Source organism: Megascapheus bottae, chromosome 21, assembly GCF_031878675.1.
Source record: "Megascapheus bottae isolate mThoBot1 chromosome 21, mThoBot2.hap1, whole genome shotgun sequence".
NCBI classification, from domain to species: domain Eukaryota; kingdom Metazoa; phylum Chordata; class Mammalia; order Rodentia; family Geomyidae; genus Megascapheus; species Megascapheus bottae.
Window position 1 is genome coordinate 17,732,906 of NC_143529.1, and position 15,482 is coordinate 17,748,387.

At 35.3% G+C, this 15,482-nt stretch overlaps 1 protein-coding gene across 3 annotated transcripts in view; it reads right to left on the reverse strand.

Annotated features, from left to right (window-relative positions):
* Kansl1l (KAT8 regulatory NSL complex subunit 1 like) overlaps positions 1–15,482 on the reverse strand; it is a 99,669-nt gene that overhangs the window by 26,836 nt on the left and 57,351 nt on the right. For all 3 annotated transcript variants that reach the window (XM_090354739.1, XM_090354738.1, XM_090354736.1), the window contains one exon: positions 14,414–14,618. In XM_090354739.1, the coding sequence (XP_090210865.1) occupies positions 14,414–14,618 (205 nt within the window). The remainder of the gene's footprint in view (positions 1–14,413; positions 14,619–15,482) is intronic.

The window sequence follows — 15,482 nt, forward strand, 5'->3', positions numbered from 1 at the left end:
CAGGAACAGTGAAGTATAAATTATAAAACACTGCACTCATGTATGTATGTATGTATTGCCTTAAACAGTATGGAAAGTGATTACTAATTCAGTTTAGGAATGGCAAATAGTATAGCATATCTGTTTCGAGGCTTTCCCTTATTTGTTGAAAATATTGTTGATTAATTATAGCTTTAGTTTCCCAAGCCCAAAGGCCAAAATCTTTCTCAAACGGTGCTTTAGAAAACCAACAGACCCTAACAATCAATTATAATAAGCAATAGAGATGGAAAATATTTGCCATTCTTTCCTCAGTGCTTTGAAAATTTAATATACTACATCAGGACAAATGGACATAGAAAAGACCACACAAGTTAAAAAGAATGTGATTTAGGGTTTATCTTCTAAAAGACATAAAATTTTTCAGTCACCACAATAATGGGGCTTATAGTGTTAGAAATCAAATGACATGAAATTGAGAGTCAGATGTAGGGCATGTTCTACTCAATTCTTACGTAAGTATACTATTACTACTTGTTTGGGACATTTTGTAAAATGACTTTAGCAATGCCATAATTTAACATGTCTTTTCCTTTTCTATCCTTTTCTGGAAAAATAATTTAAATTAATCAAGATACATTGCACTCATAAACTGACATGTTTAATTGCAACCTATTTGTACAAGTAGATTAAAAATAAAGCAAGTCAGTTAAGATTGTTACTTTCTCTCTTCTCAATACAGTGCACAGTTGCCTTATGTCTAATACTAATAGCTTAACTAATTTTGCCAATCTTTCTATATTACAGTTTATCCTATTCAAAAGCCCACTGTTATTTTCCCACAATATTTTCAACATTTTATTTCTCCATGCCAAGTCCTATCAGTAAATCCCAATATTCTAATATTGGATGACTGTTATCATCATTCTCATTCATATTTGATCAAGGATTTTACAATGGGAACTGGGCTATATATCTTTTAATGTATTATTAAATAACAATACAACTCTGTAAGGTTGCTTTTGTTACATTCTGCTTTCATAGGCTCATACGCTTAGAAGCATACTCCAAATATAAGACTGCTTCATGGTAATTAACATAAATTCTTCCCCTTCCTGAATCTCTCACTGTTGCAAACTCCCTTTTAAAGGTAATTATATTATCTCTGTCCTCTTGAATCTGTACTGGCCAAGAGACTAGCTGTGCCCTACCAAATGCGTAGGAAATGATATTTGCAATCCAGGACCCAGGCCTTTAGACAATCATTGCCTTTGAGACTGAGTTCTATGCCCAGCACATTTTAAAAACAAAATAAAACAAAACTCAGAGAAATAAAACTAGGGTTTTAATCCCCTGTGCATTAGAGAACCTACATATTAAACCACTAAAATGTACTGCTGCTTTTCTATAGGAAACATTTTTTTAACTTTAAACATTTTATAATTTGATACCTTCTGAATTAATCCACAATTACAAAAAGTCTATTTTGGCACAGAAATAATATTATGTATGTTAGACATTTATCTAACCCACAAAATCCCTGGAATTTAGAACTGTTGCAGATAGAGACTCCTCAGCTAAGACATTTCCCCACATTGTTTAAGCAGATGTTCCAATAAGTGGAGTTGAATTTGGGATGGAATGTATTGGCTTTTCAGTAATATAAGACTAATGTTTAAATCACCTCCTTCATTTAAGTAGATAACTCTTTCCTATTTTCATTTCAGTGTTATTTGTTACTTAATCCAGACTTCTCTCTTCCCTCATTGTAGAAGAGAAGATTATCTAGGACTCCTATATTGAAATTTAACTCAAAATTTTTTTCAATAGAAATTTAATTTATGTAAAACCATGATATTATTTCCTTAAAGTTCTTTGTATGCTCAACAAAATAGCCTCCATTCATATAAATAAGTTTACAAACCTAATAATTCACAAATGAAATAAAAACCTTAAAATGGAATATATATCCTAATTTACATAACTAAATAATTTTATGTCACCCAGAGTTGTAATTTGATATCCTATGAAACAATGATGCAATAAACTATTAAACATTTAGAAATATTAAAGAATGTGTGAAATAATGAAGGGAAGGGGGGAAAACAAGATGATTGGGAGGGGACAGGGAGAGGGAAACAGGGACAAAAACATGATAAGGGATATCAATATGCCAGAAGTAACGCACCTAGTACCTGACAAATGTAACTATAACCCCTCTATATATTATCCCAACAATAAAATAAAAAATAGAAATTAAGGCATTATGAACACACATATTTTATAAACATTAAAATATTCATTCTCAGTTCTCAATTTTACTTTTAAATATGTTTTCATTGTAAATATTAGGTTTAATAAAATTGTTTTTTATATTACATGCTAAAATCCATGAACAATAAAAGTATATTCCTGATCAAAGTAGTTGCCACTCATCATTCCATATTTTGTTTTTTTCACTACTTATGCAAGTCCAGCTTCTCAAAATGCAAATAACATTCTGTAGAGTTCAATGTCATTGGTTGTTTACCAAAGATTTAACAGTCACCCAGTTACAAAACTGGTTAGTTATGTTTGCATAAGAAAGTAAAGGGAAAAAAATAAGTTAGAGAACTTAAAGAATACCATAACAAGAAAGAGGTTTAACTAAGAACATTAGGTACCAGAGGGAATGACAAACACATGGAAGATAATGAAAGTCAAGTGAGGGTCCTGCAAATCAAGTTGTATTCATTTATAAACACTGATTAGATCATGCCACTCAGCAATTTGTGCTCCAGGGCAACAGGCACTAATAATGAAATGTTTTCATCTCCTAGCAAGGAAAAAAGAACTCTGGCTCTATCCACTTCCTATTCTCACACCCAACCATCATTACTTTTATAAATTTCTTATAAAATAACCTCATTTACCTACATAAATTTCTTGACTTTAGTTTTTTGTTCACTTAGGTTTATTTAATAAAATCTTACAATGAAATATATCTTGTACTCTAAAGATTTTTACAGACATATTACACTAAGTACACTAATCAGCACCCTAATTTTAATCATTATTCTTAGTGTAGGCATTCTATTTAAAGCACTTGTATGCTAAGTCACCTACAACCTGTTTCTAATGAAAGCTGAGAATTGTCTGGAGGCAAGAAAACCATAGTCCTGGAAAACCAGGGAGAAATTCCCTTCTGCCAGGAGTTAGGGTACTGCTGCCCCATAAGACTGAGCTTAGGAGTTAAGTGCATATAGTATTTGGGATTGCAGATCTAAAGCACATTATATAGTCAGAGGAACATCTTTCCTTTAATTCTTAATTGCAAGTTCAATTTTATCTTAAAGAATGCTGTTAGTCCCAGGTAGTAGTAGGTCAGCCTGTAATCATATTTACTCAAGAGGCTGAGGACTGAGGATCATGGTCCAAAGCCAGCTGGGACATGAAAACCAGTGGTACTTACCTCCAATGACCACCAAAAGTGCCAGAAGCAGCACTATAGCTCAAGTGGTAGAGCGTTAGTCTTCAACAAAAAAGTGCAGGCTCTAGCCAGACTCTGATGGCTTATGCCTATAATCCTAGCTACTCAGGAGGCTGATACCTGAGGATCGTAGTTTGAATCTAGCCCAGTAGGAAAGTCTGTGAGACTCTAATTTCTAATAAACTACTCGACAAAAGCTGGAAATGGTGGTGTGGTTCAAGCAGTAAAGCCCTAATCTTGAGCACAAAAGCACATTTCTATCTATCTAAAGATACATACATGACCCTGGTAGATCAAGCACCATTGCCAAGCATAAAAGTAACACAGATTCTCCAAGAATAAACTCATGTGTCTCAGCAAAGAATAAGAAGACAATGAATGATGTGACCCAATAGACTAAACCCTCAAATTGCCAAGTAATCTTGGAAAATATGGAGTTTCAACAATTAATGATGTGAGCTAAGGATGTCTAGGAATAAACAGCCTGAAACAACTCATGAAAAGTTCAAATCTAATTTGTTCAATAAAATCAAATTTGTAAATCCATTAATTTTTAATTTGCATTTATATTCATGTAAATAGTGTCAAATATATTCATCTTTTCACTCTACTTTGTGCTTCAGTTTCCCCAAATAAAAGGGATGATATTATATATGAAATACATGTAGAGCACTGATCAGTTGCTGGCACATAGTAATTGCTTAACAAATCCTAGCAGTACTTTTCTGACATTCTTATTTTAGAAAGAGAAAAATCAAGTAACAATGCATAAAAAAATTTATGAGGGGCCGGGGTTTGGCCTAGTGGTAGAGTGCTTGCCTAGCATGCACTAAGGCCTGGGTTCGATTCCTCAGTACTACATACATACAAAAAAAAAAAAACGGAGTGGTGTTGAGAGGCTCAAGTGGTAAAGCTCTAGCCTTGAGAAAGTCCAAGGACAGTGCTCAGGCCCTGAGCTCAAGCCCAGGACTGGCAAAAAAAAAAAATTATGAAAGAGTTGCCTAACCTACAAATTGTGGAGAACATGGAACCCTTATAATAAATTCACAGATCTGGGTATGGAGGTTTCTATACTGAATGTTCAGAGTGCCCGTGGTTTCAGTTTACATCATAATATTGCAATACCTATAGAAGGAGTAGGATTTATTTACAATAAACCAAACTATGGCTCTCTGTTTTCAAAAATAAGACTACCATATCTAGCTTCTCCAGACAGCAAAAAGTTCTCACAGAAAAATATATCAGTCCAATTATAAAATCCAAGGAACTTCAAGTAAAACTATGTATAAGACTCTAAGAGCCTTTGTTAATATCTCAGAAAAGTCTGAAGCATCTTTATAGATCCAGGTATCTTGACAAGGGAGTTTCTGAGAATCCCAAAAGTTTAACTAAAAAAGAAATTGAAAGTTTAACTAGACAAATGAGCTTCTAAGTATTTTTAAAGTACTGTCTCATAGCAGCTTCACACAAAACTCAACATAGAAAATGACCTATTTTAAAGAAATTTGTTGGTATGACTTCTATCCAATAGAGATTATTTTATTGTGACATATTTGAAGCCCAAAAGTTTAAATCTTGGATTACTGCAAAGATAGTTCAATACAAAAAAGGCTTTGGGCCCTCTGTCTTCCATAGACAGTAAGTAGATTGGGAAAACATATTGCAAACAAGGACTTCTTTTCATGGAAAAGAAAAGGTGACTCAGAAGCTAGTCAAGGGCCCAGATAGCAGAGCCAATAGCTACAAGGAACCACTTCCCGTGGTATAGTGCTTCATCAACAAATGTGCAACGTGTACCTACTTGTATTTCTGGACTGCTCTATGCTTCCCACTTCTTTGCCTGAGCAATATCCATTGTGCTCATCCCTGTTTTCATTATATATTGGGTATGTACAACCAGAAACGAATAACATTCGTTCACGAGCATTATTTATATCCAGAGAAACTAAACTTGAAAAGACTCAATAGCCACATTTGAGAAATCACACCTAGAAAGTCTTAGCTCAGATACTTGGATTGATTTTAGATGATGGTATTTGAGACCTCAAACCTCAGCTTCATATCAAAATGGGAAAAGATACAAGAGTCTTGAGAGAAAGGAGGTTAAGTGAGTTTTATCTGTACATGTGTAAAGAATTGGGAAGTAGAGGATGAACAATATCTTCGAGAATTCTTGAGCTTGTACTAAATACCACATGGAGCTGCTACTTTCACGACAAAGTCTTAAGAACTATCAGCTTCTATATTAGCTGGTAAGAAATGTGACTACCCTACCAAAAAGAAAAATGTGCAGAGAACACATGGAAAGCCCATGAAATTCTACAAAGAAGGCTTCACGTAATTACACATGATGAGTGCATTCAAGCCTCCAGATGGTTTACACTTCATCATTATTCTTGCAACAATCCTGCAAAAGATTATAGGCAAGACTGGAAGGATCATTTACAGAATCATCAAAGAAAATAGGAAATCGATTTTAAATCCCTAAGTTTTGGGCCAGTTTGTTAATTAACAGTTACATAAGTAAAACACAAAGGATTCATGAGTGTGCAGCATGGAACACATTACTCTATAGAGAAGATATAATAAAGCCCAAGGAATTTCACCTCTACATACCTGACAGCCACGAGCATAATCAAGACAAACAGATACCTTTCTCTTCTGGTCCCTAGGCTTTGGAGATGGCCTGAATTATACTACTGAATTTCCTGATTCATTGACAGTAGATCATGGGACTTCTTGGACATCATAATCTAGTGATTCTCACTTTAAAAAATCTCCTCCCATGGGCCAGGAGTGTAGCCTAGTGGTCAAATGCTCGCCTAGCATGCATGAAGACATGAGTTCGATTCCTCAGTACTACATACACAGAAAAGGCCAGAAGTGGCACTGTAGCTCAAGTGGCAGAGCACTAGCCTTGAGGAAAAAGTGTCCAAGCATAGTGCCCAGGCCCTGAGTCAAGCCCCAGGACTGGCCAAAAAAAACAACAACAAAAAAAACCCTAAAAAACAAAAACCTCCTCCTCCTTTAGGTCTAGCTGCCGTCTAGCTAGCTAGTTGAGAATTATCCTATTACAGGAATCAACTGCCCGCCCCTCTACAAGAACATAAAGACATTTTTCTGCTTAGAAGCTTATGTTTTCTCTTGATGCTATGATTAACCTTCCTTTTTCTTGAAGAATAATTCAAAAACTAAAACTGATACTTCTGTCCCTCTTTTTCCTGCCAAAAAAACTTGCAGGTCTTAAAGCCTCTCATTTTATCTAGTCTCTATCCCTTTCATACTAAGCTACAAGTGTTTTTCTTAGTTTCTGTTTGGGGCCTGAAGTTTATTAACACTGCTTTGATCACTGTAATGATTACTTTCATGTGCCAAACTGATTAACCTAATAAGAGGCTGGCATTATTTCTGAATGTGTTCATAAGAATTTTTTTAGATTTGCATTTGAACTAGCAGAATAAAAAAAAAACTATGGGATCCCCACATATGTCAAGGGGATCCATAAGGCATTAGAAAAGAGTTCTTTAAAGATTCTTGATGGATAGCCCCATCTGTATATGTGACTTTCATATAGATGGCTGGCAAGCTATATCATTTTTTATCATTAGGATGAGAAATTTCCAAAATATCAAATTCTGGTTCCTTTTTATCTAAGAGCTCTACTCAATTATTTCTTTCCCTTCACAATTTACTATAAACAGCCAGGAGAAACAAGATCACAAATTCTAATCTTGTGCATGGAAATTTCCTCAGAAAACCGTCCAATTTGATGGCTTAACAATTCAATTCTTCCACTGTACAGTAGAATATAATTCTGCCAACTTTTCTACTACCTTATTACAAGAATCACCATCCCTCCAATTTCCAATAACGTGTTTCTCATTTCTTCCTGAACTCTCACAAAGGCAACTTTAACACTCTGTTAATGATACACTTACTCCAAGATAGCAATAGCTTGTCCCCTCTCATTTTGCCTCTGAGGTCTCATAAGAATCTAGGCTTTAAAAAAAAAGAATCTAGGCTTTTCCTATTATACACCTTCAATTGCTTCCTTTTTTTTACCTATTAGACAATTCAGGAGCTGCGTGCACAATTTTTAAGTATTGTTACATCAGCATCCTTCTTGTTATTTCTTTCTTTGGCCTCTTTACCAAATACTTTAAAATGAGAAGCTTAAAGTAACAAAAGTTTATTCTTGCAAGTTCAGGAGGCCAATTTTCTGAAATTAAAGTGTTGGCAACACCACATTCTGAAGGCTTTAAAGGAGAATGTGTTCATGCTTCTTTCAGCTTTGGGAGTTCGGAGTATTCTTTGCTTTGCGGGAGCATAATTTGGAATCTCTTGCCTTTGTTTCACAGAGCCTTCTCTTTGTCTTTGTGTCTCATAACTATCTTTTCTGTTATAAGAACATGAATCACCGGATTTAGAGCTCAATCTAAATCAAAAATGATCTTGTCTGATGTTCTCTAACTTATTTACAAATACAAAGAGCCTTCAACAAATAAATTAACTGCAATAACTACCACCTTGATATGTACCACAACTGAGTGACTAAAATAACAGAAATCTGAAATTCTGGAGACTAGATACCACATCAGCTTATCATCAGGGTTGGTTTTGTTTTCAGGAAGATCTGTGTCTTTGTCCTAACTTTTAGTGTTTCCTGACAATCTTTAGTATTATTTAGCTTATACAGGCATCACTTTCAACTCAGTTTTTATAGTTATATGGTGTTGACCTTGTATACAGATGAGAATAAATTCCCTCTTTCACAGGGACAACAATGATACTGGATTAAGGACCCTCCCCCTAATTGCCTCATCCACTATCTACCTCTACAGCAAGTATATTTCAAAATTAGGTCACTTTCTGAAGTATTGGGGATTCGGATTTTGCCAAAAGAGTACATGGGGACACAATTCAGCCAATAAGTCACAGTTACATTCTAGGAGTTCAGACATGTACATAATTTTGGAATGAACAAATAAATGTTGTTTAGAAACTGTTTTGGTTTTTTCTTGCAACATTTTCAATCTTTCATCTCCCCTCTCTGCTTGCATAGTTTCTAATAAAAAGTTAGCTATAATGCTATACTCATATAGGTAAAATGTTTTTCTCCCTAGTTTTTTTCAAAACTTTATCCACATTTTTTTTGGTTTCTGAGCTTCAACTGTTATATCTATGGACACACTTTTGGTACTTATTCTGACTGATGTTTCCTGTACTTGTGATTTGATACTTGTCATTAAATTTGAATATTTCTCATACATTAAATATACTTCAAATATTTCTTCTGTTACATTCTCTTTCTTTAGTATTCCAACTACTTATATATACACCATCTGCAATTGACTCAAAATTCTTTAATGTTCTTTTTGGCTTGGTTCTGTTTTTAGCCATTTCTTTTACTCTTTGGATTTTACTTTACAAAGTTTCTAATATTATAAATGTGCTAATCTTTTGCTGGGCATGTCCTGGTGGCTGATAAACTAGTCAAAGTTAGAAGTTACAGTGCTTTTAATTTAAATAATTAACTTTTGATAGTTTTTGTTTTCTCTGCTTATATTATTATGAGTATATGTTTTATACTTTATGACTAAAGTCTCTAACATATTAATCATTGTTATTAAAAGTGTGAGTCTACAGTTCAAAGAGGATACCAGTATGAAGCCAGAAAACTAACAAAGAGGGTGAATCAGGATTAATATAACTGAAATGGTGTCTTTGCATGTATAAAAATAGAAGAAGAAGCCAGGCACCAGTGACTCATGCTTATAAGTGCAGCTATTAGAGAGGAGTGAAGGCAAGTCATGGAAGCAGGAAAATCTGATAGTCCACCTCCAAAATAATAATAATAATAATAAAATAGGGGCTGGAAGTATGGCTCAAGTGAGAGAACCAGCCAAACAAGTAAGCTAAGTGAGCTCAAATCCTTAACTCAAACTCTAGTACAATAAGCACACCAAAAAAAGGAAAAAGAAAACAGAAATTAGGACAATGAAACTTTTCGAAATTGTTTGAAGAGAGAGAAAGGGGGGAGTAGGAATAAGGATGTGGTAAAGAAAGTGGACTTATCCTGGATATACTGCATACATGTGTCAAAATGTTACAAAGATAGCTCGCTTGAACTAACCTATGCTCATATAAAAAGATTCTGATCACTGCCACATCGCTCGGAGGCTGGTTCACTGTTCTTTTTCTCCAAATTGTGTTCTTCCAAGGATGCTTTGCAACTTGTGTTGAAAGTGGCCATGATGTATCTTGCAACAGAATCTGAGGTAAGTAAGTCTTTATGGTGGTGCAACATTTACTCTGGCTGTGTTTAATGTTTGCTATAGCTGCGAGGGCAAGATACTTCGTATTGCTTCCATATTCTTGCTTTTGTCTAGTATTCTTGTTTACTGTTATCAGTATAATGTAGAGCTTGTTATTTTTTTCAATGACTCAATAATATCCTTATTCATTTTGATGCTCAAATTGTTCCAGATCTGACCAGTAGAAAATTCTTCAAATTAACTGATGTTCTTTTTTTTTTTTTTTTTGCCAGTCCTGGGCCTTGAACTCAGGGCCTGGGTACTGTCCTTGGGCTTTCTCAAGCCTAGAGCTCTACCACTTGAGCTACAGCACCATTTCTGGCTTTTTTGCTGAGGAATCGACGGGTCTTCGTGCATGCTAGGCAAGCACTCAACCACTAGGCTAAACTCCCGGCCCTAGTTGATGTTCTTTGAATATGCTTCCATTAACTTTTAAATAACATTTCTTTGCCTTCTGGTAACATTAAAGTGTTCTGCACTAATCTGTTACTTGCTTTGTCCCTACACTGAAGAAGCAATCATTCTACCAAAAATCTCTGGTTCTTCCAGTGAGGACTATTAGAAAACAAGATATAAATGTTATGTGCACTACTATCAAGAGAAAATTTTAAGAATAGACATATGTTGTTCAGTTTGATAGCCATTATCCACACATACTCATTTAGATTTAAATTAATAAAATTAAGTGAAAAAAATCAGTTCCTTATTGTATGAACAGTGTTTCATGTGTTTAGTAGGTATGGTTGTCTAGTAACTACCACACTGAACATTATATATGTATAAATAATTTGAATCATTACAGAAAGTTAAGAGGGTATCATTGCTCTAGATCCTTCATGTAGATTAACATGAAACATGTAGAAACCAATATTCTGTTTGTTGTTATCTCTTAAATATCTGATGGTCCAAAACAAATTCTATAATACAGTAACAATGATTTATTGGCAAACTGCAATTTAACAACATTGCAATATTAACATCTTGTAATTTAATTAGATATCAGAAAATAAATTGATAGCCCATACTCTCCTAAGTTGATACTTTCCATCAATTATCCCTACAATATATTTTAATAATATCTGGCAAACCACCTAAAGTATTAAAGCAGATTTTCCCCATCAGAACAGTATGATATATTTTAGGTGGACAATTCTACTACAGAATCATGAAAGTGGGGCCAGGAGTTTGGCCTAGTGGTAGAGTGCTTGCCTAACATGCACAAAGACCCAGGTTCAATTCCTCAGTACCACATATATAGAAAAAAGCTGGAAGTGGTGCTGAGGCTCAAGTGGTAGAGATCTAGCCTTGAGAAAGCCCAAGGACAGTGCTCAGGCCCTGAGCTCAAGGCCAGGACTGGAAAAAACAAAAAACAAAACAAAACAAAAACAAAGAAAAAGCACATTTCTAAAATGTTATTTATCTATAGCTTGCAGTAATTTCAAATAAAATGATTAAAGAAAATACCATTTACCATAGAAAACCTGTGACTAAGAATTTACTAGGAGCCAGGAGTTTGGCCTAGTGGTTAAAGTGCTTGCCTAGCATGCCCGAAGACCAAGGTTCGATTCCTCGGTACCACATATATGGAAAAGCCTGAAGTGGTCCTGTGGTTCAAGTAGTAGGACTCTAGCCCTGATGAAAGCCCAAGGACAGTGCTCAGGTCCTGAGTTCAGTGCTCAGGACTGGCAAAAAGGAAAAAAAGGAAGAATTTACTCATAACTTCACTTAGGTAGAGCTATAAGTATCTAAAAATATTTTCAAGTTGCATGAATTGTACTAATACTATGCAACAAACAAAATAGTAAAAATCAGTCTTTTACTCAAAACAAATTTCTTAAAATTTATATTACTATTTATGTGAGATCTCTATAAAGCAAATCTTAAAAAGTTGATTTTTATAAGAATATGTTCAGTTAAATGGGGGGAAATAAAAATCAACTAGTATTAAGTAACAGCATCAGGAGAATTTCATTTCTTTGATATATTATTAAGAAATCTAAGCTGAGCACCAAAAAGCCAAGGTATTTAGGAGCCTGAGATCAGGGGACCATGGTTTTAAGCCAGCCCAGGAAAAACATTCATGAGATCTCAACAGAAAAAGTTTAACTATCTAGCTAGGGCAAGAAATATAAATAAGAGATTGTAGTCTAGGCTGTTCCAGGAGAAAAAATAGCCAGGATAAAAAAAGACTAGCTGCAGCTTAATGGAAGAACTTCTACCATGAAACCTGAGGTTTAAACCCCAGTACCATTTGAATCAGGAAAAAAAGAAGTATCAGCTATCCCATGTGAGACTCTAAATTCAATTTCTTTTTTTTTATTTTTGGGATAATGTATAGAGGGGTTACAGTTACATTCATCAGGTAGTAGGTGCAATACTTCTCACACAATGATAGCCCCTCTCCTGTTTTTGTTCCCATTTCCTTCCTCTCACCCCCTCCCAATCATCTTGTTTTCCTCCCTTCCCTTTCCTATTTCAAATAAACAAATAAATAAATATACAATATATCAGCTAACAAAGTCAGATACATTAACAGTATGAGATTAACCAGAAGGGCAAAAAAAGAGAAGAGAACATAGTACATAAGAACAACAATCACAGCCTTCGTGGTGGTGGCTCACGCCTGTAATCCTAGCTACTCAGGAGGCTGAGATCTGAGGATCAGGGTTCAAAGCCAGCCTGAGCACAAAAGGACCTGAAACTTTTTTTTCTTACATAAGTACAAATATGAAGACCTAAAATCACAATGTTTATGTACAAGAACAAAGAAAATGCACACTCACCAAGATTAGCAAATACTAAATCTAAAATGTGAACAGTATTCCTTCTTCCAGAATAACGAATAGCTGTGCATATTTTCTTTACCTGAGCAAATATTCACCAAATACACAGTACATTTCTGTTTTCCTATCTTTACCAGTATATATTTTTAAATCACCTTAATATTTAATTTTTATTAGGCTTACACAAAACAGCAAAATAGGTTTTTTAAGTGGAGATCTGGGCTCCAGGTGCAGTAATGCAAGTTACATAGGAGGTAGAGATAGCAAGATTGCATTAACATCAGCCTGAGAAAAAGAAACAGCATTAGGATCTTATCTCAAAATAACTCCCTAAGTGTGATGGTTCACCTCAATAATCGTTTTGTAATTCTAGCAATTCAAGAGATAGACAGGTATAATCCCAGCCCAGGCAGAAATGCAACACCCTATCAGAAAAACAACTAGAAGCAAAAAGAACTGAGAACATGGTTCAAGTGATATAGTGATAGGGCAAGTAGCAAAGCCCTGAATCCAAACCATAGAATGGTGGGGGAGAGCTCTCCCACCTCAAAGAAGGAGGGAGAAAAAGGCAAGGGAAGGAAGGAGAACAGTGGAGGGGAGGGAGGAGAAGGGACTGGAGGAGAGGAAAGGAGAGGAGGGAAGGAAGGAAGGAAGGAAGGAAGGAAGGAAGAAAGGAAGGAAGGAAGGAAGGAAGGAAGGAAGGAAGGAAGGAAGGAAGGGAGGGAGGGAGGGAGGGAGGGAGGGAGGGAGGGAGGGAGGGAGGGAGGGAGGGAGGGAGGGAGGGAGGGAGGGAGACACACTGGAGGCTGGACTGGACTCAAAAGTAAAATGCATGCTTAGCATTCAAGTGGCCCTGGGACAAATTATCAGCATTAAAAAGGCTGAACAGGGGCCACGAGTTTGGCCTAGTGATAGACTGCTTGCCAAGCATGCACAAAAACCCAGGTTTGATTCCTCGGTACCACATACATAGAAAAAAGCTGAAGTGGTGCTGAGTCTTAAGTGGTAGAGCTCTTGAGAAAGTCCAAGGACAATGCTCAGGCCCTGAGCTCAAGCCCAGGACTGATAAACAAACAAACAAACAAAAAGACTAAACAACCAGGCACCAGTGGCTTATGTCTAATCCTAGCTCCCCAATAAGCTGAGATCTGAGAATCTCAGTTTGAAGCCAACCTAGGCAGGAAAGACCTTGAGATTCTTATCTCCAATTAACTACCAAAAAGCCTAAACTAAAGCTGTGGCAAAGTGGCAAAGAGCCTTAAGGAAAAAAAAAAAAAAAAAAAAGGAAAAGCTCAGGGTCAGGTCCAAATCCCTGAGTTCTAGTCCTAAAACACACACACACACACACACACACACACACACACACACACACACACAGACAAATCCACCACCACCACCAACAAAAAAAAAAACCTCTCAAACAATAACAGTTTTTGTAAAAATTGGATGATGTGAAAAATTTCAAAATGCACTATGTTTTAGAAATTATCAAATCTCAGGCTGGGAGTTTGGCCTAGTGGTAAGTGCTTGCTTGCCTAGCATGCACAAAGACCGGTGTTCAACTCCTCAGTACCACATACGTAGAAAAAGCTGGAAGTCGTGCTGTGGGTGAAGTGGTAGAGCTCTAGTCTTGAGAAAGCCCAAGAAGAGTGCCCAGGCTTGAGCTCAAGCCCTAGGACTGGCAAAAAAAAAAAAAAAAATCAAGTGTCACTCATAGTCACAATATCTAATATTTAATATTTGTAAACTATTTTATTTTAAAATTTTCTATATGTAATTATGCTAAATATCTGTATAATCCTATCCACTTATACTAGAAATACATTTCCAGTTAAAGCTTCACTCATGTTTTCCCAAGGTGACCTTACCTGAGGAGTCCAATAAAAAGGGGGGCTCAATCTGTAGAGTTTTCGTTTGTGGAAATTCTGAAGTGGCCTTGTTCGAGCTGCTGTACTCGTGACAGTCAAGGATGGAGTTTTCAATCTTGTCCTGTCTTTTTTCCTTTTCTTACTGTGCTTCTGATTAAGTAACCAGTTACGTGAGGAAGAGAGCTCATCTAAATTCTCTGAAGCACTGAAATATCATGAAATAATTGGGGTGGGAAGGAAGATGAAACAAAAAACAAAGACAAAACTAAATGTAAATTCCCTTAGTCTGTTTTGATACAAGAGTATTACTTTTAGCCAATTTTGTGTTTTGGTGAAATAACTGATAGCACTGGAGAATAATGTATTTAAAAGTTGTAGAAATAATTTCTATTTTTATTTCCTACTACAAATAAGTATGCAAGGAAATTCAAGAAATGCTTACAAGTTCTTTTGTATAATAGATAAGTTCCGTATCAATAACAATTCATATACATACATATACATTACATAGTTAATTATTTACTTCAAAGTTTTTTGCATATGGGTGAAGTTACATAGGATTAAATGCTTAGAAAGTTCTAAAGTCTCATAACTCCATCTTTAGCACTATTTCAGTGAATTCTGAGACTGTGCTTCAATCTCATTATATTTTAGGAATTGCAAAAAAGCAGATTCAGAAACTACAACTCCAAGTAAAATAAAAACAGCCATATAGCTACACATGAAAACAAGTACAGTTATAATTAATATTAATATCAATTGTTAACATTACATTTATGCATTTATTTTCATTTATATTACATAGACAATAAATTTTATAGGCACTATATGGTATGAATGTCAACCTTATTTATTCAGGTAAAAGCTAGTCACTTCAAAATCCTAACATTAACAAGTGGGTCTGCTATATATAACATTCAATTTCTAAATTTGATATTTGATTTAAATAGAATTACTATTTTCTGATAGTCATAACATCATTTTTCTATAACAGGAATATGGTTTTTGAGTCACATTTTGTTGCTCTAAGTGTTTTTTTTAATTTGTAGATAAAGCAAGTAATTCAAGA